General features: G+C 40.1%; 1 protein-coding gene across 4 annotated transcripts in view; it reads left to right on the top strand.

Moving 5' to 3' along the window:
• The window catches only part of ARHGAP28 (Rho GTPase activating protein 28), a 253,189-nt gene that overhangs the window by 176,220 nt on the left and 49,772 nt on the right, over positions 1-27,197 (top strand). For all 4 annotated transcript variants that reach the window (XM_088469667.1, XM_088469666.1, XM_088469668.1 and 1 more), the window contains exons 3-8: positions 1,615-1,832; positions 9,754-9,838; positions 15,402-15,550; positions 20,601-20,766; positions 20,854-20,945; positions 23,365-23,442. In XM_088469667.1, the coding sequence (XP_088325793.1) occupies positions 1,615-1,832; positions 9,754-9,838; positions 15,402-15,550; positions 20,601-20,766; positions 20,854-20,945; positions 23,365-23,442 (788 nt within the window). The remainder of the gene's footprint in view (positions 1-1,614; positions 1,833-9,753; positions 9,839-15,401; positions 15,551-20,600; positions 20,767-20,853; positions 20,946-23,364; positions 23,443-27,197) is intronic.

The raw sequence follows: 27,197 nt of genomic DNA on the forward strand, positions 1-27,197 counted from the left end.
ACAGCATTCCCCAAGCAGCTGCAGAGAAGGAGAACTGGCCAGACTCTGAAGCAACGGGTGCCAGGGACCCTAGGACCACTCCTTTGCAGGACACTAGCGCTGCCAGACCTGGTAAGTAGATGCCGAGATCCTGCACGCTGTGACAGTAGGACTCTCTCCACTTTTGCGATGGACAGAATGTTGACATATGAAATGTCGACATTGTCAAAATATTGACGTTAGGGTTAGGTTTAGGGGTTAGGGTTAGGCACAGTATTTACATTCTGACTATGTCAACATCTCATCAGTGTCAATATGCTGAATGTTGATGTTATGATTATATCTATGTTATGAACACCTCAACATGTTTAATGTGGACGTTACGACTATGTTGACATTTCATGTCAACCCAATGAATGTCGACATCATGAATATGGACATAATATACCAAATCCATTAAATGTGAATTCAATTTATTAATTGCAAAATTAAGTTGATGTTATCGTGTACAAGAGAGAAAACAAGGAAAATTGGCATTTCACAATGCACTTCTATATACAGTATTTGCAACTTTTTAATATATAACTTTTTAAAAGGGTCAATCTCTGTAGATATCCATTTAAAAAAAAAACAGCTAAATAAAATAAAGAGATGTAGAACTAAGAATGAAACAATGTGATTAGAATTGTCACGGCTTTTGTTATTGCTCTCTTTAGTACTTTCTTCGCTTTCTACATTTGTGTGATTACTTATTTTATATAATTAACTTATAACGTATTCCTGTTTGGTAATACTAAGAAATATTTGTAGTCAAAAATATTACTAGAATTATCATCATCATCATTTTTTAATTATAAAGTGTGACAAATTTTGCAGTGTCATAGTCAGAGCACAAATCACATCAATACTAATGAAACATTCAAATAAGTACAATTACAGTGACACTATAAGTACAAATACCAGAAACACATAATCAAATACAAATTCCACATGCACTGCAAAAAATGTGTATATTCACCTGTATGCATAATTTAATTGAATACATATTTGTGGCCGGACCACCCCTTGTTTGCATGCTGAGTCTTATAGTTTTCATCATCATTAGGGCACAGTTACATCAGCTTATACTTGATGCAAAAGATGTGCCTGGAGACGTGCGTGTTCTCACCACCATCCAACTCGGCATAGCCCACAGTTACGTTGTCATACCCTAGCTAAACATTGGCTTCTCACTACATTACCCCACGTGTGGTAGGAAATTAGGTGTTAAGAATCGGAGCAGGGACTGTTGTGTTTGAATACATTTCTTGTTGTGGAATACATTGGCACTATATAATTAAGAGATAATAGTGAGTATATCATTATCACATTCTGTCATATTTATTCCAGAATTGTATTTTGGTGCCTACTGTATGTACACATATATGTACCTATTTACCAATATTCAATACGATTTAAGTATGGTATAAGCTATATTAAAATTAGGTATTTTATTTGGAAATATAGGAGCTTCAAGTTATTTATTATTATTATTATTATTATTATTATTATTATTATTATTATTATTATCAATAATTGGGCAGATACTTACACACTTCCCAAGGCTCCTAATGTAATGACAAGTTTGTTTTACAGAGGGAGAGATGGAGGCTGAATGGCTACAAGAAGTGGGCTTGTCCACACTCATTTCTGGCACTCAGGAACACGATGGCCAGGCCTTGTTGTCTACACTGACACGAACTCAAGCAGCTGCTGTACAAAAGAGATACAACACTTACACTCAGACCATGAGGAAAAAGAATAAACATTCAGTGAGAGACGTACGAGACATCTTCGGAATAAACGAGTCTACAGTAAGTATGAGGAGATGATTAAAAAGCAAGTAACCTAAATGAAAAATAGAAGAGTTAGGGCCTCTCCTAATGTAATACAGCTAAAAATAGTTAATAGAAATAAACAACAAAAATCGATGCACTGAAGATGTAGACTCAAAATGTACGAGTCTTGTTTGCCTGTAAATTATAAATAAATATATGTATTATCATATAAGGACTCACATTTGTTATAGCGGGGCAGGTCTCCTAATCCTTTGGAGAGATCCAGATCTTTTTTTACAGTATATTCATGGTGGATTTGTGTTGTTGATCTCCTTCGTTTAACATTTGCAGAGTATATATGGTTCCAGGAATATATTCATCTTTATAAATTAGCTAATGTTATATTGGTGCAATATATATAATCGCTGAGGTTTTTCAAAAAAGAAAGATAAAAAATAGGACTCTGTGTGGGCACACTTATAGGGAAATTGACTGGTTAAAACTCAAATTGTATTACATATAATAACTAAAATTAAGGAGTATGATGGTAAGATAAAGAAATATACACAATCAACTGATAACAGTGACTGCTGCAAAAATGCGAAATATAAACTTAATTAAGTCATTTAATTAGACAGTATCATACTGTGATCCATCCGCCAGTTAAGCTCTCATAAATATGATTAATTTAAATGGATATAATTCCTTATTTATTATATACCTCCAGATAATACGCTACGATAAAAATAGGGTGTATAAGCAGGTTACACTGTAATAAGATGATTCCACTTACTGTATTTCAAGATTGGATCTTTGACATAAACATACAAATATACTTATATTATTAAACAAATAAGAACAAAAGTAAGACACAGATTACATAGGCTATCCTATCAGGAAAATGTAGAAAAGTTTGAGGTACAGATACACTGTACACAGATAATATGGCAATTAAATAATTCCACTTAAATACACCTATCAGGTAGTTTGAAAAAAAATTTCTTGGGTACAGATATTCACATAAATATCACATAGATACACACATAATACCCTGACAGACAAACCAAATATGTGAGTAGATTACATGTCTAGAAGCAAATTCTTGAGTAAACATGCATTGAAAAAAATTGCCAAATACAAAACACAGCGTCCCATGGGCACACTCCAAAGAACAAGTGCCCAACAGATTCAATATAAATGAGATAAAACATACAATAAACTAAGGTTGTCAATTTGGCACAGAATCTTACAAATGCACCATTGAGAGTGACTCACAATTGCCATATAATAGACAACACCATAATCAGTTGCATACCACATACATTTAGCCTGCAATACTTTGCGGTAATTCAGTTTGATCTGTTAATAGGTATGCTATTGATAATAGACATTGCATACGTTTGTTATTGTGCAATTATCCCTTGTTTTGTAGCTGTTTTGACAGTACTGAAATATCCATAAGAGGTGAATGTTTGTGCGCATTTATCATATAATTGATATTTAGGATTTTGTAGATTTAATCCAGTGATTTAGTAATAATTCCTGGATTTATTCCAGATAAATACTATATAGTTTCAGTATCCTGAATTTAAGACATTTGGTTTGCAGATGCTCTACAAAGCAGCATAATATATTTGTTGATGCATTATAATGCAAACTTGATGGTGAATAGATAATCCACAAAAAAGGTAATTCTATTCACTGTGTTAGTCTCTACAGACACACATGTCTGGAATATAATCTATGTTCAATATAATCCCTTAATGGTCTCATAAATACATGTCCTGAGATCTCCCGGTATTATTCATATGCAAGCCTGTATACTGTTGTTTTGTCCATTGTCTTATAAATGATTCCAGATGCCTTGATTGGCAGACACCTCCTTTAATTGTACTGTGTTTTGCTATAGATGCTAGGTTCACTCTGCAAATTTCAGCATGATCTGTTCCAATTATACAGAAAATACACCTATACCTAGGCTCAGTGCAATCCTTTAAACATAGAGCAAACAAATTACACCAGTTTTACTGCAGCTTGGTGTACAATGTACTTCACAATCAATAGGACACCATTATCTATTCCAAAGCATTACTACTCCTAAATGCTGCAGGCACTGTCGAAATACACACCTGTTTGCATGAGTCTTAAATGTGATTATTAATATGGCTAGCAAATAATTTGGTTGCTCTATTCCCTATGTTTATGGCTAAGAAATACAAGTATTCAAAGAATATATATATAGTAAGAAACAAAAAAAAAACCTTCTGTATGTGCATATGTTAGGATATATATACGTTCTGTATGTGCATATGTTAGGAAACATGTTACCTGTCTCCTTCTGTCTGTTCCCATCTTGCTCACCTACTTAATCTCTCCCTATCATCTGGCACTGTCCCTTCTGCATTCAAACATGCCCTTGTCTCCCCCATTCTTAAAAAACCTACCCTTGATCCTAACATACTTTCCAACTACCGACCCATCTCTCTTCACCTTTTGCTTCCAAACTACTTGAGCGTATTGTTTACAACCGCCTTACCACCTTCCTTTCCTCCCACTCCCTCCTTGACTCATTTCAATCTGGCTTCCATTCTCTCCACTCGACTGAAACTTCCCTCACGAAAGTCAGCAATGACCTCCTTGCTGCCAAATCCAAGGGCCACTACTCTCTGACCTCTGTGCTGCATTTGACACCCTCTCCTCCTGCAAATCCTTCACTCTCTTGGTTTACGTGGCACTGCCCTCTCCTGGCTTTCCTCATACCTCCTTGATCATTCCTTCTCTGTGTCCTCTCATGACTCCTCTTCCCCCCCACTTCCACTAAAAGTAGGAGTTCCCCAAGGTTCTGTTCTTGGAACGCTCCTTTTCTCCCTATACACATCCTCTTTAGGTGAACTCATTAACACCTTTGACCTCCAATATCATCTCTATGCTGATGATACTCAAATTTACCTTTCCACCCCTGAGCTCTCCCCCTCGCTCCTTACCCGTATCTCCAATTGTCTCTCTGCTGTCTCTTCATGGATGTCCCAGCGCTTTCTTAAACTTAACATGTCTAAGACTGAGCTGATCATCTTCCCACCCTCTTCCACTACCTCACTTCCCACAATTTCATTATCTATTGATGGCACAACTATCTCCTCTAGCCCCAAAGTGTGCTGCCTTGGAGTTATCCTAGACTCCTCCCTCTCATTTAAACCACACATTCAGCACCTCTCACAGTCCTGCCGTCTCCACCTAAAAAATATCTCCAGGATTAGACCCTTCCTCACCCAGGATGCCACTAAAACCCTCATCCACTCACTGGTCATCTCCAGATTGGACTACTGCAACCTTCTCCTATGAGGCCTCCCAGTCTCTCACCTCTCTCCACTACAATCAGTTCTCAATGCTGCTGCTCTGCTCATCTTCCTCTCCAGACGTTCTACATCTGCTTCCACTCTCCTTCAAGCCCTACACTGGCTCCCCTTCCCCTTTAGATGCCAATTCAAGGTTCTTACACTCGCCTACAAAGCCCTCACCCAATCCTCTCCCACATACATTTCTGACCTTCCCTCCCCTCACACTCCCACCCGTCCACTTCGCTCATCTAATGCATGCCGCCTCTCTTGCCAACTGATTACTTCCTCCCACTCCCGCATCCAAGATTTTGCCCGTGCTGCTCCCTATCTTTGGAATGCTCTCCCTCTCCCTATCAGACTCTCCACCTCTCTACAAATCTTCAAACGGGCTCTCAAGACCCACTACTTCATCAAGGCCTTCCAGCTCTCATCCTAGCCCACCTCATGCTCTTTCCTCACTATCTTCCCCTTCTGTGTCACGCCTGTCTGTCTGCCCTCCCCTTTAGAATGTAAGCTCTCACGAGCAGGGACCTCTTCCCTCATGTGTTTCTCTTTACATTTTCTTTGACTCTTTTCTTCCCATTAGGGCACCTAACACATGACTGCCAACTCCCTGCTGCTTATTGTGAGTGCTTTAATCGCTATTGCAGCTATGTATATAAATAGTGTCCTTGTCCTGCACTGTAATGTACTGAAAGTTACTTGTTTCTTGTTCACTTGTTAGTTCTATGTACTATGTAAGGGGCTGCAGAACACTTGTCGAAAAATTATGTCCTTAGGCTAAAGTGGTTTATTACACAGCAAATTAGTCTTAAATGTGAGTGGTGCAGAGTTACAAAATTGCAAAGAAATATACTAAATGAGTACAGTGTTACAATATAACACAGTAAGCAGCATAAAATAACAGTATGACACCAAGGCTAAATAACTAAAATATACATTTAGGGCTCTATTCAGCAAAAGTGATGATGTTGCCCTGAATATTACCGGGCAACATTGTCACGATTTTTTATCAATTATTAAATTTTAAGGCTGCTATTCAGCATTTTTATATGCAGGACAGCGACTGTCCCTGCAATGTTGCAGTAGGCATTGTTTTCGGGATTCCGAAAACAAAACCTTCTGTTTCTTCTTCTGCACATGCTCAGTCATGCGCTTCTGAATAGTCTCTGTCCCCTGGGTCGGACTGGCCCACAGGGGTACAGGGGAAAACCCCAGTGGGCCCCACTGCCTAAGGGCCCACCCCCTCCTCTAGGGATCAGGTTCCAGACTGTGCACTTGTATTATATTGCACAGCACTTTGGTGTATTTTCTACAATTTATTGCTGTTATTAGTCTGGTACATTATTATGCATTCACTAGCAATATTTACCATATCTATATATTTTAAGGGGCCCAGACCCAATTTGCAGGCTGGTCACACCCCTAAGTATGGGCCCCAATCACTGCATTCCCCTGGTGGGCCCTTCACGCCCCAGTCCGACACTGTCTGTCCCTGCTTTGAAGTGTGTCCAACTGCAGCCTGCCAAAACTGTCTAAATTGATTGAAATTTGTAAATAGGCTTTATATTAGTCTGTATATATTTATATTTATGTTGTGCTTTTATATTTAAAAAGGTTTGGAGACTGGGGCAGAGTTTTAAGATCCTGCAGGGACTTATGGTAAAAGTTCCCTCTGTCCCTGCAGTTTTTGGGATAATTGCTTCATATAACGCAATTCTGAGATGGCGTTATATAAAGTAAAGATTTTACAAGTAATTTATTTGGACACCAAAAAATTTACTTTTTTTGCATTTTCTACCTCCAGGCAATTCAACTAGAGCCTTTTTTTTGCAAAAATTATGTGTTTTATGATGAAAACACAGAATCTGTGATAAGTTCATGGACCTATATGTTTTCACTGCCCGATCCGCAAAGACAGGATAATTATTCAGGATTTTTTTTCAAAGCCTGCTGAGGTTCCGGACAAAAAACCCAGATAGCCTCAGATGGTCAATTATCACTGAGCAATAGTGCTTTTCCAAGTCCTGGGTCTGACCAGGGATTTAGAAACAGTTCCAAGTCACCCATTTTCAAGTACCCCAAATTTGCTGGGATGACTAATTTTTCTCAAAACAACTTGCTAAATACTATTCTTCATCACTATTTCAAAGACGCTAAACTGCACCTACAGTACTGAGACCATTTAAAGACCCAAAATACCTTCCGCAGGGCTATTCGGGGGTACCCATAGTGAACCCTCATGTCACAGCATCTTTAGGGGGGTGTCAGGCTGATTTCAAGACATGGGAAGATATGCCAGGTCAGTAGACCCAGGTCTTTTTCCCAGAAGCCTTTTCCATTGAGCTGCAACCCGGGTTTACACAGCAATGACCCATTTGTTTTCTGCGGTAGAAAAGGGAAATAAGCTGCTTCAGACTTGTAAAGTAAGATCCCAGTTCTGGTGGTTTATTGAGTTATAGAACTATAAATTATCAGTCTTGTTTTTTGCAGTTAAGCTTGTTGTAAAGTAATCTACTATCAGTCTTGTTTCCTGTAATTCTCCATTACAGCGTAATTTTCATTAAACTTATAATAAAGTAGTTCCGCATCTTGTAATAACGCTGCTGTTATGTTTCCAAAAAACGTTGGTTACTCAAAATTTGTAAGGTGAATTCATCAATATTTTCCACATGTAATATTTTGCATGGAGTTGAGGATGAAGATGGTTCTTACAGAATGAGTTTGTTTTACATGGAAAAGTGCTAACATGAACCTAGTTATTTCAATAGAAATCAATGCATTCTGTTGGTTTTTCTTGTTAGCACAGACAGCAAAACACACATCACATAGCTCCATGTTCTAATAACAGGTAAAAAAAGGCAAAGCCTCCAGAATTACAGCAAGAATCAGCACCATCCAATTCTGCATAGTCTATTTATGCTCCAAGTTGTTAACACTGATAATTAATCTGGCAGCCAAATAATGTTTTTTCTTTTAAACGTGATAGAATTTCTCAAAACTAACAAATACCACATAAAGAGTTGTACATACCTGCAAACGGATGGAAGAGGCATTAGTGATATGTAAATGGGGAAGGGGTGATAATGAGGGGGTTGGAGCTTCTATAGTATGACAGTGACAGACATGCAGGGAATATGGCAGTTTTGTAAGTAGTGCAAATTGATTGCCGTTGTAGTTACAAATTTAATACAAGTTTCCTCTTATTGTTTTTAATAACAATTTGACTTTACAAAGGTAATTATATTGTTTTGGTAATTAAGAATTTTTTTTTATTTCCTTTGGTACACATTATTGGTCTTTATACTTTTATGCCTTTTGTGTGTTATGCCTAAAACTCAACAACTTGGGAACATACTTTACTAAAAATGGATGAAAACAAATTAGTAGTGTTGGTTTCTCCTAGTAGAGTACTGAAAAGCTGCGTATCCACTAGCAGATGAGGTAACGACAGTACTATTACAACATTGTAATCGTAAAGTCATTCTCCATCCCTGCAGTGCCTACACTGAGCGATATGTCATTCAGTGTAGACACCATCCCTCATCCCTGAACATGGCCAATCTGTAGTTATTGGCAGATTGACCGTCATGTTCAGGTGATGATTGATGTCGGAAACGACCAGCGTGAGCGTGCATCGCTGGTCGTTTCCGACATTATACTGCCCAATTTATGCGTGATTAATGAGCGATTGAACGATTACTATGCTGTGATCGTTCAATTGCTCTGTTTAATCGGCAAGTGGATACACAGCTTAAGGTTATGGCACTAGGAGCAAATCCAGCTAAGGGTGTACATTTGCACATGGACAATGGGTACAAAAATATATTTATTTCTACACAGAAAAAAATACTTTTTTGTTTAATGTAGCACAGAATACTGGACCGCTTTATCTGTACACAGTGATTTAGAGATGCCTTCCAACTTAACTCTGTTCATACTGTACATTTTAAATTCCCCCCCCCCCATCCCCTGTAGCTTATCATGGTTTTGCCAAGGTGCAGAATTGAACCTTTAGCTGGGCTTTCTCCTAACTCTAAATAAGGCTCATGATCTGTAGATTCATCAGAGTTTAATAATTGATGCTAAAATTGTTTAACCAATCCATGTCTAACAGCAGATGTGCACTCTCTGATGTTCCTGGTTGGAAAATGTATCACTTTAGGCTACACCCCAAACTCCCTGTAACACTTCTGTTTCCTGTAAGGCCATAACAATTTCACTATATTTTGGGCTCCTATGTGTCCCGTGTTTGTCAAAACAGTCCCCTTTTTCACACCCAAAATCTTCAACTCACACTGCTTATAATTCAACCCCCTGATTCTCCTAAAATAACATGATTTATGGTAACATGTTTTATTTTTTTCGAACCAAAATGGTTATGGCCTGAATATACTTCAGGTCACATGGGTGTCCATGTGTATGTGTGTCAGTGTGTGTGTATTTTTATTTTAAAAATGATGGGATCTCTAGGCCATACCCACTTTGCCTGCAGTAATCAGAACTGTCCCTTGAGGTTAAGAACCTTTGGAGGGTTTGCATTTAAAGTTAAGTACTTTTCTAATATAATGGCTATTATGGTACATTTGAATAAATGCTTCTCTTTTTCTTCATTGCAGACATTTGATTCCCTACCGGTGTCCCCTCTTGCATCAAATGGGGTTCAAATCCCCATGAAAAAGCCCATCTGGAAACCTGCCACTTGTAAGTTGGATTTGAAAAACTGTTGTAGCAAATCGCAAATCCTTAAGATTTAGGGCCTCATTTATCAACCAGTGATATTGTTGTTATCACTTGTTAGTAATCTTAAATGGTGCTCCAACCAGTGATCTCCTGACTGTCATTTTTCAACACATGACAGTTAGGAGCTGATTGCTTGGAGCCCAATTTAAAATCAGTAAGGAGTGATAACAAGAATATCACTCATTGATAAATGAGGCCCTAAATTTGAAATTTATTAGGGCACAGTAGCTAGGTAAGGGATAGAGAACTGCACAAGACTGCCAGTTTGGTATTTACTAATAGCATATCTGACAAATTGAGAAAGTTAATGTGTAAACTGCCCTTATAATCAATATGTAAAAGCAAACACTTTAAATGCGGGATGGCGCTGGTAAATCTAAATGACAATATATGAAAAAAATAAACACAAATGAAAATATACAAAGAATTTTCGATAAACAAAGCACAATACTTGAGGCGGGTATCCACTACTAGATATACAAGCGAGAGCACGATTACGACATTGCAATCGTGCTCTCGTTTGTATATCTAGTGATGTGCCTAGACTGAACGTTCACTCGTTCAGTCCAGGCACATCCCTCATCCTCGCACATGCTGAACCTGACGGGATCGTCAGGTTGACCAGCATGTACGGGCAATAATAGATGTCAGAAGCGACCAGCGTGAACGCGCATCGCTGGTTGCTTCCAACCAAAACATGCCTGATGCATGCGCGATTTGCAAGCGATTGCATGATAATGATGTCGTTATCGTGCAATCGCTTGCTAAAATCGCCTAGTGGATATCCCCCTTTATTCCTTCAGCTGCAGAAATGTGTATCATAGAACAATGTTTAGATGAGTCCACCGTATTTTTTCTCCCCAAATTATAACATAAAATAAGGGAAAATAAAGGGGACTTAGGGCCTGATTCAGAGCCGCTCGTAAGTGGCCGCTCGTTCGCTATGAGATCCGAATGCAGGATTGTCAAACGGTCAAAAGGGCGTTTAATGGGAGTGCATAATTAGTAAAGTAGCGTCATCGACCACGTCACTTGGTTGTCTTTTAGCCTGAACTGCTTGCAGTGATTGCGGTAGGAAAAACCTACCACAAGCACTGCGAGCAGTTCAGATGCCTTTCGATGTACCCGATTAATCTAATAAATACCGGAGATGACGTGTGATGCGAACGGCAAAGGGGCGTCTTTACAAAATAGCAAGCGCATTTTTCGTTTACTCGCTCAGACATAGAGGCGTCAACAAACCGCAAAGAGCGAGCGTTCAATTTAAATAGCCGGCCCCTATTTTGGAATGACCGTCCGCAAATAGCGTCCGGCTCTGAATCAGGCCCTTAGTTACATATGGAAGAGCATCTAACAACATAAATCACAAGATGCAGTGTTTTACACCCAAAGAAACTGAGATGTGTACCCCACTCACAGTGTAGTGGGGAAAAGATCCACATGTAAAGGTTTCTTTATCCCAAGGATATAGGATATACAGTATATAACCACGTGTTTAACCACCTCCAAGTAGAAACAACTAAGTTGGGCATACCCTACTCACTTCTGTAGGAGCTTAGATTTCAACATCAAGGTATCTTTTATTATGTTCCTCCGTTGTAATAACCAGACTCATTAGCATTCAACCCAAAAATTCATGAATAATATAGTCAAAAAATGAAGTATTTATAGAGCTAAAAGTAAAATATCACAGCTCGTGGATGCATAGTTCAAAACATACAAGACTATGAGGAATAGATGTATATAGAAGTCTATAACTTGCAGTGTGGTTTTCAAAGGTCCGGACTTCCACACTCGGCTATAGGTCCCAAAAAAGTCCAGTATAAGCCGATGTTAGGTCATCCAATGAGTTCTGTGTCCCCTCCACCAATGCGTTTCGATTCTCAGTGAATCTTCCTCAGGGTATGGGGAAAGACATTCCTGTTGTCATATAAATACCGCTCCAAATTATTCTAAATTGCAATAACTCATATGGGCCCCGTAACTAGTGTATGTAATAACAATCACCCCCTTTGATGGGAAAACTCATATGTTCTCCAGATTTCTTCGTTAGTCCCTCGGACCTCCCCGAACAGGCCGCAGCTTGCGGTTCAAGCCCTGGAAGTGATGGAATCCACCAATGTCCGAGATAGCGCTAATCTGTGTACTACCGTACCGGCCTGTCTTGACTGTATAACACTGCATCTTAAAGTTCCAGTGAAAAACTCTCTTGTTTTAGGAGTGACGTATGTCTTCATCTATCGGTCCCAGCTTGCTGGTGTGTGCCTTGTCGCCGGGTTGACACAAGCGATAGGACGCTGAGGTGCGGCCTGTGCTGCCTAGATGACATAAGCGGCAGGGATGCTGGATTGCGCACACAGGTGACGCTGGTGTGCGCCTTGTGTCGCCGGGTTGACACAATCGATAGGACACTGAGGTGCGGCCCGTGCTGCCTTGATGACACAAGCGGCAGGATGCAGAGGTACGGTCCATGCCGCCCAGATGACACAAACAGCAGGAGAAATACAAGACAGGCTGCGATAGTGGACACTCGAGTACACAGGAACTAACCACCAGAACCGGAAACACGTGAACGCTATCACCGGCACCTATGGACCAGATAGAAAAAGCCACAGGAGCCAATCAGGTTAGTCCAGGAATGACAGGCAGGAGGTAGGAGGAGTTCAGTGATTGATAGCACAGTGTTCGCATCTCCTAGCAATGCAGCGGCTTGTGACAATTACCAAAGAAAAAGGTGGGAACCCTCCAGAAGGAAGGGGAAATATATTAATTTTAGAGGCAATAGGGACCCGAATTAAAATTGGAGAAATAAACATGAACGATACGATGAAAGAAAGTTCAAATCTTCAGAATTCACTCCAATCCAAACATCGGACAAATATAATTCCCCCATTCATTTACAAAACAAATTTGATTACCTATTAGATTTATCACTAGGGTCTTTGCGGAAACATTTTTTAGAGGGAGGCATGAGGAAAAACTATCACAAATAACCAGATACCATAGAAGAGGTAAAAAGGGAGGAACAAAAAAACTAAGGAAGAGGAGATCCAAAGGAAACTCCCAATACAATTGATACCAATGAAAAGGCAGTACCTTCAATCCTAAATGAGAAGGTTACAATCTTTAACATATAAGGAAACTTACTCTTAAGAAGTTTTTTTCCCAGTAAAGAGGGGGAGAGTTCTTTAGGTCAGATGAGGGATGGGTCCCCACCCACATTCAGACCTAGATCCACTTTCTTCCAGCTCACATGAAGGGCAGTTTCCTGGAGACTTTTTCAGCACAAATTTTGGAAGATATAAAAAAGCATAGAGACAAAAAAGTTAAGTTCAATTTAACCTTTAAGGAAAGGGCTGCTCTCAAAAGTCTAAAGGATCAAAAGGACCTCATCATTAAGCCTGCAGACAAGGGTGGAGGCATTGTCCTCCTAAATTCCAGGACCATGAAAAATAAGTCTATAGACAATTAACTGATGAGGAAACCTATAAAGTACTAAGAAAAGATCCAACAGAAAATTTCAGGAAGATCAAGCCGGGACCGATAGATGAAGACATACGTCACTCCTGAAACAGGAGAGTTTTTCACCGGAACCTTAAGATGCAGTGTTATACAGTCAAAACAGGCCGAGATGGTAGGACGAAGATGAGCACTACCTCGGACGTTGGACATTGGTGGATTCCGGGGCCAGCGTCACTTCTGGGGATTAAAGCGCAAGCTGCGGCCCGTTCAGGGAGGTCCGAGGGACTAACGAAGACATCTGGTGACCATATGAGTTTTCCCATCAAAGGTGGTGATTGTTATTATATACACTAGTGACAGGGCCCATGTGAGTAATTGCAATTTAGATTAATTGGGAGGAGTATTTATATGACAACAGGAATGTCTTTCCCCATACCTTAAGGAAGATTCACTGAGAATCGAAACACGTTGATGGAGGGGACACAGAACTCATTGGATGACCTAACATTGGATCATACTGGACTTTTTTTGGACCTATAGCCGAGTGTGGAATTCCGGACCTTTGAAAACCACACTGCAAGTTATAGACTTCTATTTACATCTTTCCTCATAGTCTTGTATGTTTTGAACTATGCATCCATGAGCTGTGATATTTTACTTTTAGCTCAATAAATACTTAATTTGTTTACTATATTACTCGTGAATTTTTGGGTTGAATGCTGATGAGTCTGGTTATTACAATGGAGGAACATAATAAAAGATACTTTGATGTGAACATCTAAAGCTGGCCACATACCTGACCAACTTTCATCCAACCATCCAACTAGTTGGCTGGTTGGAATGAAAATCTGGTAAGGTATGGGAATAAATGATGATCAGCAATTTGCTCCTAAATGCCAAAAAACAGATGAAAATGGTCGTTCAGACAGGTTGTTAAATGTTTGATCTAAACAGTTTGTTCAAACAACAGTTTTCCAGTGTTTGGGAGCAAATTGCTGATTGTCATTTGCTTTCATACCTTACCAGGTTTTCATTCCAACCAATCAACTAGTTGGATGGTTGGATGTAAGTTGGTCTAGTGTGTGGCCAGCTTTAGCCCTACAGAAGTGAGTAGGATACGCCCAACTTTGTTGTTTCTACTTGGAGATGATTAAACACGTGGTTATATATATCCTATATCCTGGGGATAAAGAAACCTTTGCATGTGGATCATTTCCCCACTACACTGTGAGTGTGGTACACCATCTCAGCTTCTTTGGGTGTAAAACACTACCACTTGTGATTTATGTTGTTAGATGCACTTCCATATGTAATGAAGTCCCCTTTCTTTTTCCTTATTTTATGTTATAATCTGGGGAGAAAAAATACGGTGGACTTATCTAAACATTATTGAAGGATTGTTCTATGATACACATTTCTGCAGCTGAATGAATATGTATTGTGCTTTGTTTATCAAATTCTTTGTATATTGTCATTTGTTTTTCTTGTTTTCATGTATTGTCATTTAGTTTTACCAGCGCCATTCCATAGTTAAAGTGTTTGCTTTACATATTTATACCAGAGTGTGGTCTTCCTCTCTATTTTGTTCTAAGAGGTTGGTAGGCAGCAGATTTTGAGCGCACGGATAGAATACCTTTTTCTTTGCACTGTATTGCCCTTATAATCAAACAGTATGGACATTGGATCTTGATGATGTTGATGTCATTAGTGCACGATATTATGTAGTGGTATTATTATCATTATATATTGTTATTATTTTATATAAATGCAACATATATTGACAGTTATATACTGGAGGTTTGCAGAGGACTCTGGTATCAATTTCAATGTTTTCATTTAGTCCACCTGAAAAAGTCACAATAAATGACCATTTTATATGAATTACAAATATTTCAAGATAATAAAAGTTTCCCAATCTATAGCAATGCGACAGAAAACCATATGTTACTAACCGTAGCGTATTATACAATTAGCACTATTTTCTGTGTTAGAAATAAGTGTTCTATGTATTCTTTTTCATTTTGAAAATAACAAGGAGGATATATACTTTCTCTTGTTTTAGCGAACAGCTGTGCATTAGAAAAAATCAGCCAATCAGTAGCAGAAGAGCTGTCTTTTGAAGTGTCTTTCTCAGAGACTATTGTTATTGATGATAAAGAAAAGGAGAGGCAGAAGAACCAAAGAATGAAAAGGGATGACTGTATTTTGCCTGTAAGTGCAAATGGGAAAATTTATGAAATGTTATAAAATGCCCAACCTAAGAAATATTTCGCCTATGGTGACCCTAAACCCTAGCCAGAGCCGTGGGGTTGCTATATACTGTAGATCAGTTTTTACAAAGGCTCTGATAGTTTTCTAATATAGAACTGGCATATTAATATTGTTGACCATATTTAAATTACTGTGGAGAGGGCGAACCAATCACATGCAGCTGATGTTTCCCAACATCTGTTTGTGGCCAATTAGTAAAATGTTTCCTATGTAGCAGTGGAGACATGAAAGAAAAGGTCAAGCACTTTTTTTGTTCTGGTTTCATATCAGTTTGGAAGATTATACTCTAGTAACCTTATCTAGAAACTGCTCATGATTTCTTTCCTAAACCATTAGTAATTGTTGTTTAAAATGATGTTGTTCCTCTTTGTCCAGCTGTACACTTCCTTTTTCTGACTGTATTTTAAAAGCACTGAAAAATTTTAACTTTCTTGTACAACAGCAATTAGTTCAAATAAGTCATGCTGCAACAGTGTTTATGTTGTTACAATTAACTTTGAAGGGAAATCCTAGCTGATACTATTTCTGTTTATAATTTGTTTTGTTGTTTACATGTTAGCAGTGTTTTGACAAAAGTATGTACAAATATTTATGCTCGCTGAATGCATCATATGGGTCAGTAAGCTCCTTCACTTGTTTCAGAGGGCTATCTATGAAGGAGGTCCATTAGTACTTGTAGAAGTTGTTGATGGGAGGTATATATGTCCCAGGTTCTTAACGTCTGTGTAGTAATTATCCAGGTAATGAGCAGCCTTGATTGGCAGACCACCTGTGAGAGGCTGATAAAAGTTGTGTCAAGTTCTCTAGGCAGTTTCTCACCACCCGGGGCAGGATGCAGTAAACGAAAAATGCAGTAAACTCCCCGTTTACCGCATTTTTCCTATGCATAATTCTGCTAGCCACCGGGCTGCGATGTGGAGGGTAACGCCAGCTTTTGCAGGTGTTACCCTATAGAAGCCTATGGGCTACTGCTGCATCGCGCTGCTATGAGGGATCCGATTGGATCCCTCCCAGCATTCCCCGCGGCCAACAGAATTTGCATCTAAATAACAAGTGTAAAATTATAACATATGCGCATGGTTTACTCCAGGAGAGACTGGCTTAGACCATCAGATGTGCCTTGACATTTGAAAAGGTAAATGCTACAGTGACAGTATTAAATAAATTAGAAGACACATATACATATACATATAGTCCTATGTCTGGAAAGTAAAAATAATAAACTATAAGGTTTTTATTACCATGTAAATGGAAATTAAAACAAGATGAAAATATCACATGAAAGTATTAATTAGGTACAAATCACTGCAAACAACCATTACCTTCCCTTTACTGCCAGACTCACTTCACTGACAGGTTCAGACCCCGCTTGACATATGGATACACATACTGTATGTAAATATAGGCTGGTGGAGGGGTATCCGAAGGATACCTCTTTGAATAAAAAAAATAAAATTAGCCTTCAGACTACAATGACTACCACCATCTTAACATGTCATTAGCTAAGGATGCAGACGGGATGCCGACGGTCTAAATGCTGACCGTCGGCATCCCGACTGTCTAATCCCGGCAAGTGTCTAATGCCCGGCATCGTAATCCCAACGCCTCTCATTAGACCTACGCCGGGAGCCCGATACCCGGCTTACTGATCGAAGGTAAGCCGGGCGCGGACAGCCGTGGGGGGGGGGGGGGGAGGGTTAGGTTAGGTGCTCCCGGAGGGGACTTAGGGTTAGGCACCACCCTGGGAGGTTAGGGTTAGGCTAGGGGAAGGGGGGTTAGGGTTAGGCACCCCTGGGGGGAGGTTAGGGTTAAGCACCCCCCGGGAGACTTAGGGTTAGGCTGTGGAGAAGGGGGGCTTAGGTTTAGGCACTTAGAGGGGGGTTAGGGTTAGGCACTTGGGGGGAGGTTAGGGTAAGGCACCCCTAAGGGAGGGTTAGGGGGGCAGGTTAGGTTAGTAAATAAAATAAAATACTCAGCTGTCGGGTCTTCACTGCCGGGCTTCTGCTGTCGGGATACTGATTCCTTTAGCTATTAGGGCCAAACTTTGAAAAACTAAGGTTTACAGAGCTTGCTAAGTAGAGTATTTTTGTAGTCCCCATCAAAAGTTATGGTGACTACTTTTGTGATTGAAAACAGATGTACTACTGCAAATACTGTATCTCTAAAGGCCCCCACACACGATATGATTTTTTACACAATTTGGCCGTTTTCAATTGATTGGAACAATCAATCGATTAAAAAGTGCCATGTGTGGGGATGATAATGATGCCGATGCATGCTACTATTGACGCTGATCATGGTTGCTGATCTCTTGAACCTGCAAAAAGATATCGACCTATCTTTCACAATTTGACACACATCGTTTCGTGTATATGCGCGATGAACGATGCAATGGACGATTTGTCGTCACTTTTCCTGGCCTCTCCCCTCCACCATTTTGTGCCAGCCGACAGGGAGACAAAAGATGCATCATGAGGTTGTTTGCTGCCAAACGATATCTCGTTAATGATTTGCAGTCAGTAACAAGCCATTTATATTGTTTGGTCATTTGTACAATCGTTCCATGTGTAGACACAAAGGGTCTCATTCAGACCCGGTCGCAAGCGCGATGCGCTCGCAACCGGGTCGATGGTTAGCCCTGCGCATGCGCAGCGGCCGCACTGCGCGTGCGCAAGCCCCGGAGCGAGAGAGAAATTCTCTCGCTCCGGAGCTCTCTACAAAAGGGGCGGCTGTGGATGTTGATCGACAGCTCACCCCATTTTGTAGGCAGACCAGGGGGGTGGTTTTCCAAAACGGATGCATTTCTTAAGGAACGCCTACCGTTTTGTGGGCGTGCACTGACATCATCAGTGATGTCAGTGGGAGTTCCTGCTCGATCAGAGCAGGAAGCTCCCTGGGGCTTGCGGTTGCCGAGACCCAACCTTAGGGTCTCGTCGCAAGCCGCGATGGTATTCACCATCGCGACCATCAACCTGGTCGGTTGCTAAGCTGTGGGTGGTAACCCACAGCTTAGCTAGCGACCAGGAGGCCGCACTAAAAAAAAGGAAGCGGCCGCCCTCATTCAGAACGAGTGCTAGCTTCTTGCGAGCGCCTCTGAATGAGGGCCAATATCCTTTGATCAGGATTTCAAGAGAAATCGCAAACGAAATTGGATCGTTTGCAAAACGTACCGTGTGTAGGCCCCTTGATTTCTGTTGCAGTACCCTCATAATAAATAGCACCCATACAATACTTAAATAATACAGCAACCCTCAGAAAATTGATATTTTTGGAGAATTTAATAAATAGGCCCCTTAGTCTTGTAGTGAAAGAGGGCAGTGCACATAATCCTGAGTCTTTATAAATGTTAATTGACTTGCAGGCTCATCGGTAATGCAAATTAATTAAAACATCAGAAAATTACTATCCTTTAGATGGATATTCAAGCTTATGCTAAATGAGTTAGCAGTCTTTTAGTCAGCGACTGAGAGCATACTTATTACTGTCCTGGAAGGTGCAGGAGACTCAGGATTTCTTGGGGAGTCCTCTGCACCCCCAAAAGAACGGATGGATTTCCCGCTTCCCGCCCATTCCTATGAGGTGGGTAGGATGGGGAGATAATGATGAGAATCGCAGGTCTGCGTGGGGAGGGGGTGGGACTAAAATTATGCAAAGCACCTAATGACGTGAGAGCCTACCTCCCGAAGTGGCCAAGCTGCATCTCCTCTCTGTGCTTCTCCCAGAGATGATCAACAAAAAGTAGGCAAGTATGACTGAGAAAAGGATTGTGTCTTGTGCTGTTTGTCAAAATGGAGACAGCACAGCATTCACTTTACTTTCTAACAAAGCTGTGCTAGAATGTCAAGTTGAGACTGAATAATCATTTGCTGCCTTGTTATGCAGTTTGTGTATTTTTTTTCTCCCATATTCCCAACTGAATTACAAATGGCCATTTTCATTTTAGCCTTTTATGTTTCTTGTTGAATTAGCTGGCCACAAAAGATCACCATCATAGGCGGTGTGCATGACCTGTGCCAACACACCCTTTAGTCAGCCTTAACCCCCACCTAGGCCTACATGCTTGACAACTTTGGAACAATTTGGTCTAAATCTACTGCACTAGCAGTTAAAATCATTTATGTGTTTCACCAGCTTTTAGTGTTGACGTTGCTAAAGAAACACTTAATTGACCCATTTAGTAAGACATTGCGATATGGCTGGCAACTGTGTGATACTCCACTGCCTCTGCTATACTGGCTGGGAGTGGTAAGACTTAACTTACCATTTTTCAGGGCCAGTCTTACTGCTTTTCAAGATATGCGCATGCATGTGGTTACATTCACTTTCAGTGGAACTGAAAGCCCAGGCTTGGGCTTTCAGATCCAATAAATGAACAAAAAAGTGAAAAAAAATTATAAATTATAAATTATAAAAATTATAAATGAATACCAATTTAGGAAAAAAATTATATTTTTATAATAAAGCTATTTTTTTCACTGATGTTCTCCTACTATCATCATCCCTGGAACAAGGAATGCATCGGTACATGTTAAATAGTTGGAGAGTCCTGATGAATCTCATCAACTGCGGGGATTACCTATTCACAGAATATTAGGCTTTCCTTACTTTGTTAAATAGACCAATTAAAATTGTAGTGAGTAGAAGAAAACCTTCACAGTGATCTTAAAATACATGGACATAAAATTTAAGTGGACTTTAAACCAAGAAATGTTTAATTGCTTTTAGAGTAGTGTAGGTTGTATTATATATTTTTTTTCCTTGCATGACTGAAAATAGGTAAATACAGTTTCTATTCATAAGAAATTTAACCAGACATTTTCTGCATGCCGAAGCAGTACATCCTTAGCCGTTGACTGCAATCCATGAATATATTGCCACTTTCACATTTCTGCATAGAAAATTTATATGTGTTTAGCTTATTTGTAGCTTATTTTATTTTATTTTCAAAGCAACTATCAAGCTTTCAGGGAAATTACTTGTTATCTTTCAGAAATTCATTGTGTGGAAAAGTAGGTTTGGGCTTACTGAAGTTGAAGATTTGTCTCTGGAAGACATGAAGAAAATCCGGTATCTCTCGCTAATCGAATTAACAGCTTTTTTTGATGCTTTGGGGATTGAATTAAAGAGGAACAGAGTGATACGAATCAAAGGAAAAGGTATAATCTAAGGTTCTGTCGGTTGTTTGATGCGTTAGAGGTAACGTTGCAAAATTGCAATGATTTTGCTTTGTATCTTTTCTTTAGAAAACGGCCTCTTTGGAGTTCCTCTGACAACATTACTGGAAAACGATCAAAAGAAAGTGCCTGGCACAAAAGTCCCCTTGATCTTTCAAAAAGTAAGTATAAAATTACTGATTAATATTTCGGCACTAACAGCATGACAATATTTTTCCAACGCTGAGAATTTTTTAAGTGTATCACACAATAGCTTTACTTCAATTTACACCCTATTATTTGTCTGAACTTTATGGAGCTGATTCTGAGCAGTTTGCATAGGATAAAATGCGCTAATTGGTTCTGTGCACGGCCAGGCAATGCGCCATATTCTTATGCAAATATGCTGATTTACTGTAATCCTACACCAAATCTTGTCAATGGTGCCCAACTGCGACTAGAATGGCAGTACGAGGGAGGAAGGTGTGTTCTAGCAGAGTACAGTATAGATATGTTCAGAAACTGCAAGCAGATGAAGACCTGAAAAGAGAAGCATATAGGCCAGTCAAAACCATATCGGTAATAGCTGCCTGAGTGCAGGAACAAATAATGTACACGCCGATAATGATGTTCACAAACACTAGCTAAACCTGATTGGCTGATTGCTAATTCATCTCTGAGACTGATAGGTGCTGTCTCTTTGTGATGAGGCAGGGCAATGATTATGTCATAAAAAATGCCTGATGACATAATCAATTCCACCCTTTTCCTAGATACTACAAACAGGAGGGAATTAAAAGTGCCCTAAAAGTGTCCTAGCATCAAGAGGCTCAGAGGAACTCTAAAGGGAAAAAGGGAAGACTCATCTTTCAAACTATTGGTCCATTTCAATTTGCCATAAGAGACACTAGTATGGCTTCTGGTGGCTGATTTCTGCCTATGGTGGTGCAAGCAGAAATCAGCTGCTTTAATGGGCTGATATGCTAATTAAATCTTCCCCTATATGTTCACTTATTAATAATAATAATAATAATAATAATAATAATAATAATACAAACAAAAAACATATTAACAGTACAAAACAATGCAGGACAAGGACATGGTTTATAAACATTGCTGCATTAGCGATCATAACACTCAGCAAGCAGCAGGGCCTTAGCAACCAAGTTAGGTGCCCTTGTGGGGAGTTAGGAGTAGATGATAGTCTGAGTAAGGGAAGGAGAATCACATGAGGGAAGAGGGCCCTGCTCTTGAGAGCTTTCATTCTAAAGGGTAGGGGTGACACAGATGGGGTAGGCAGCGAGGAAGGATCATTGGTTTAGGATGAGAGCTGGTAGGCTTTGATGAAGAAGTGGGTCTTGAGAGCCTGTTTGAAGACTTGTAGAGAGATAGAGAATCTGATAGGGAGAGGGAGTATTTTCTGGTGAACAGTATGATCACCAAACAATACCCCTCTTCGCTACACAAATGATTATGAAGCCTAGAGATGGGGAGGATTAGCTGTGATCACCAGAGAGAGCAAAGCGGGGTGTTTAGCAGAAGAGTGGGGATTTAATATACAGATATGTCCTCTTGCATCTTTGGCGATCACATTAGAAATGTGCGCATGCATCGCACCATGCGATTAGCCACAGCCGCATGCACTACACTATGCCACGCGTTGCATTCACACCATGTAACCCTATGGAGTTGTGAGTGTGAACGTAGCGCGCTTGCCCGTTCGTGGGTACACGACCCATGCCATGCGTGGCACGATTTGCTGCTAAAAGCGGCAAATATGCAAGAAGACACATCTGTAGGGGTTTTTTTGGTATTTGTCAGTGTTTCTGCGTGTCTGACTGTGGAGTGTTTGACTCTGCATTTATTTATTTTTATTTTAATATTTTAAGTGTAGTTTGTGTTTTAAAGTCTAGGCATCATAATTAAGTTCCTACCGATAGAATGGTGTTTAGAACCTAAAATTGCCTGTTTGTTAATAGCCTAATTATTTAGTTTTGCCGTTGATTTTTAATCGATTTCCTATCCGACTATTAGTAAATGAGGGGAGCCTGTAGTGGTGAGTGTCAAAGTATCAATGTTTGGTCGATGGTTGATTTTGGTCGTGATTTGGTTTTATAGTGGATTTTATAGCCAATTTTGCCTTGCGTAAATCCCCGATTTGCAAATCTAACTGAAAAATCACCTATAAATACGCCAGAAAACAAAATCAACCTTTAGTAAATATACCGTTGAGTGTATTGTTGGTTTAAAGATCATCCCTCAAGGTTGGTTAGGCTCATCAGAAATCTCTTCTCAACAGCACTTATCACATGACTATCCGTTGTTTAGTAAACTATCCCTAAGAGTACCAGCAAAGAGGAACAATAATTGTCCACCTTTTATGTACAGTCACATTCACAGTATGTTCCCCAAGGTGTAACCTGTATGATCCAAAGTGTGCACATTTTTCCCAGAGGGAAGCCATTCAGAGAAAGAGAAGTTCCAATCTAAAGATATATCATTTTATCTTATGTCTAATATAGAATTATTATGTCTAATATGGTATTATTATGTTTATTATAGAATTATTGTAACAGCTGATATGTAGTTTTTGTTATTTAGATATTGCAGCGACTTGAGGAGACCGGTTTGGAAACAGAGGGAATACTGCGGGTACCAGGCTCTGCTTCTAGGGTTAAGGTAAATGTTCAGTTTCTTCTCATTCTAAAGTATGTCACATTTATTTGTTTCTATGCGTATGTGATATGTGAACATGTGCGTATGTACAGCCATTGCAGGTGGTGCACTAGCTATGGATCCCAGAGGTAAATTGGGCTTGGCGATGCCATTCCTACGTCTTTGCTGTTCCCTGCTATGCTCTTCTGAACATGGGACAGTACATGCTCATTGGAGACTCATCAAATTTTCAGAGTATGGGAATATGAAAGAGATGGAAACAACAAAATATTTGTAAAGTGCTCCAAAGTATGCAAGCATTTTGCAAATAAATCTTTAAAAATTGAATATTTATATAAAGTAAGGACATGGGGACATTGATGAAAACTCTAAACAACCAAATGTCAGTTTTCTAGTACAGTCAGCAAAATGACAGAAACTGGTTGCTATGACTAAAGGTGTGTACAGACGGAACGATATAGTTCAACGGTATGAACCAAAAAAGATATCATTCAATGATATATCGTTCATATCGTTCCGTGTGTATGCAATGAACGACCAACGATGCTCGCTCCCACTGGACGATAACGATATCAGCCATTGTCCACGCATGCAGGCCAACCTGGACGATATCGTTATCTCTCCAGATGGATCCGCGATTGTTGATAATGGGTCGTTGGGTGTTTTTGGGTGTGTGGATGGAATGGTATGCAGTTGGGAAGCTGGCAGACCTAATCCCGACAGCCGGCTTCCCGACTGCTTAATCCTGGCAAGGGTTCAATGACAGGTGTCTAAATCTAGACGCCTGTCATTTTACCGACGCCATGAGACCAGCGCCCGGCATCCCGATCGAAGGGACGCCAGACGCCGAGTGCGAATAGCCGTGGGGGGGATGGTTAGGTTTAGGGTTCCCTGGGGGGACTTAGGGTTAGGCACCCCCCCGGGAGGTTAGGTTTAGGCTAGGGGAAGGGGGGGTTTAGCGATAGGCACCCCCGGGGGGGGGCTTAGGGATAGGCACCCCCCGGGGGACTTAGGTTTAGGCAGCAGGGAAGGGGGGGTTAGGTTTAGGCACTTAGAGGGGGGATTAGGGTTAGGCACTGGGGGGGAAGGTTAGGGTTAGGCACCCCTAAGTGAAAGTTAGGGGGTAGAATTAGGTTAGAGAATACTTACCTTGGACAATCGGGATTTCCTCCTCTGCCGGGATGCCGCTGACGGGATTCCAACCGCCGGGCATGGGTCTGGCGGTAAATCATACCGATTCCGATGAACAATATCGGTCATCCAGCACACCAGGGTTTTTAAAGGGAGATTGTTTAGCAATATCGTTATCGCTGACGATCATTCCGTGTGTACCCAGCATAACTCTTCCTTTGTCCTAGGCAAGAGTCTTCTTATATGTTCCTGACAGTTGAGCAATCAGTTGATATTATAACCAGCATTTTTGTGATTTTCCACAAAAAGTGGTGAAGGATTTTGGCTGGTTGTGTAATATGACTACTTTGCACATATGGGCAGATGTAGGAGTAATGTACTCCACGTGTAGGGTTGTTTGAAATGTTTTTGGCTTGCATTCATAGTGTAACATTCATTCATCAGGATGAAAGCTGTCACAAGGATGAATTAGACAGAACACAACACATATTTGTTAAACATATACAGATTTTAAAAAAATATATGTTTGGTTTGTTTGGAATTTGTAACAGTTCCAAAATTGTTAGCTGAGTGAAGCATATGGCCCCAATTATAAAGGCCCGTTGTGGCTTATTTAATGTAATTTACTGTTTATTTTGGAGAAATGAAATGGAATTTGGAATTCCTAACATGCATGTATGTGTGTGTGTCTATATATATATATATATATATATATATATATCTATATATATATATATATATACATATATATATAATATACAGGTTGAGTCTCCTATATCCAAAATGCTTGGGACTAGGTGTATTTTGGATAACGGAATATTCCGTAGTTTGGAATAATTGCATATCATAATGAGATATCTTGGGAATGTGACCTACATATACACACATAATGCATGTATGTATTATATACACCTTATACACACAGCCTGCAGGTAATTTTATACAATATTTTCAATAATTTTGGGGTTCAAACAAAGTTTGTGTACAAGCATGAAATTCAGTTATGTTTCATATACACCCTATGCACAAAGCCTGAAGGTAATTTTATACAATATTTTTATTAATTTCTTCCTTAGAGAAAGTTTGTGTACATTGAACCATCAAAAATCAAAGGTTTCATTATCTCAGTCATGCCAAAATAATTCCGTATTTCGCAGGCGCATGGGCAACACAGTGCAGCTCTAATGGAACTGTAAGAGGGATATGTGATCCTTTTGACTATTGCTATGGTTGTTTACACAGCCACTTTAGGCAATCAGGATGAATGCTCATCAGCATTGCAGATGTGTAGCAGAGGTGCTGAATTATTTTCCATCTCTGCTCCATTGAGTAATTATTCAGCACTGACCCAATAAGCCATGGGAATGTCTTTTCAATAATCATAGGGGGCAATTTTCCTTTTTTAAAGTTCAGTTTTAGCTGTATTAAGTTAATGGCAGCGGAATGGAACACGGGGTTAAGGCTGTACCCCTCAGCACCTATGCACCCCTAGTACTAGGCAGTGGCAGCTCCAGAGGTAGGGCTACAACTCAGTCCAAAATTCGAATAGGGGAGCCACAAAAACCGCAACCTCAAATGTTGCCAAACTTCGCTGGCCGGGACTCACTGGCAGTTGGTGTAGCTCCCCTGTTTGAATTTTAGATTGTGACGAAGTCCCGCCTCTGGAGCCGCCACTGGTACTAGGTGATATGGGATACATTTGAACTTTTTCAGTCCTATACATAACATATAGCAAGTACAGATGTGTCTTTACATCGCCCCTCTCGACACACCAGATCCCATGAGACCCTGCTAGTGCCGGGCATGTTTTTTGTGTCTTTTTTACTGAAAATGCGTCGCAATGTGATGCAACTAGGATGCAGCTTTTTTTATTCCAAGTTCCGTTGTGGTTCATATTCAGACCCAGGTGCACACAGATATACAAGTGTCACATACCCAATTAATCAGCACAGTCTGCTGGTGCTTCCTAGTCGCATTGCATTGCGAAATAGACACATTGTCATCAAGAAACAAAAAACGCCTGACGCTAGCAGAATTGCACAGAACCTGGCGGCTCACTCACACAAGGCAAGTCGTGCTGTGTGGTGTATTGAGGCAAGATGTATGAGGACACATCTGTATGTGTTACTGAATATAAGAGAAAATGATAATGTTGCGATATAAGCATTCTTACAATGATTGTTCATGTTTACTGAGCCATTGAACAGCATGTCTAGTGAGTCACAAGTGTGGGAGCCAGAACATGAAGATTTGCAGAACAGGGCTTTAATGAACCTCTGATTTTCTACAAATGAAAGGTGCAGCGTTTTAGGTTCTTGACAAATATTCAGCACCTAGTCACACACTGCTTAATACATACTATTACATAATGTAATCAGTAGCTGAAAATATAGTTGCAGAGCCAAAAGTCAACTTCATCTACTTTAATAATAAGAAGCCATTTCCACCATCAGCGAAAGAAAGGGTAAACTACTATAAATGAGGCTAAGCTGTGGGATGCTAAAATGCCTGTCTCTCAATAAATTATATCTGTACCTATAATTAGGAGAGTACATTACTGGGGTGACGGATCCAGGGAGGTGATCCAACTGCTGGTTTTGGAGTCAGTAAGGAATTCCTCCCTTCCC

This window comes from Taudactylus pleione, unplaced genomic scaffold (assembly GCF_031769625.1).
Source record: "Taudactylus pleione unplaced genomic scaffold, aTauple2 ptg000093l, whole genome shotgun sequence".
Classification (NCBI taxonomy): domain Eukaryota; kingdom Metazoa; phylum Chordata; class Amphibia; order Anura; family Myobatrachidae; genus Taudactylus; species Taudactylus pleione.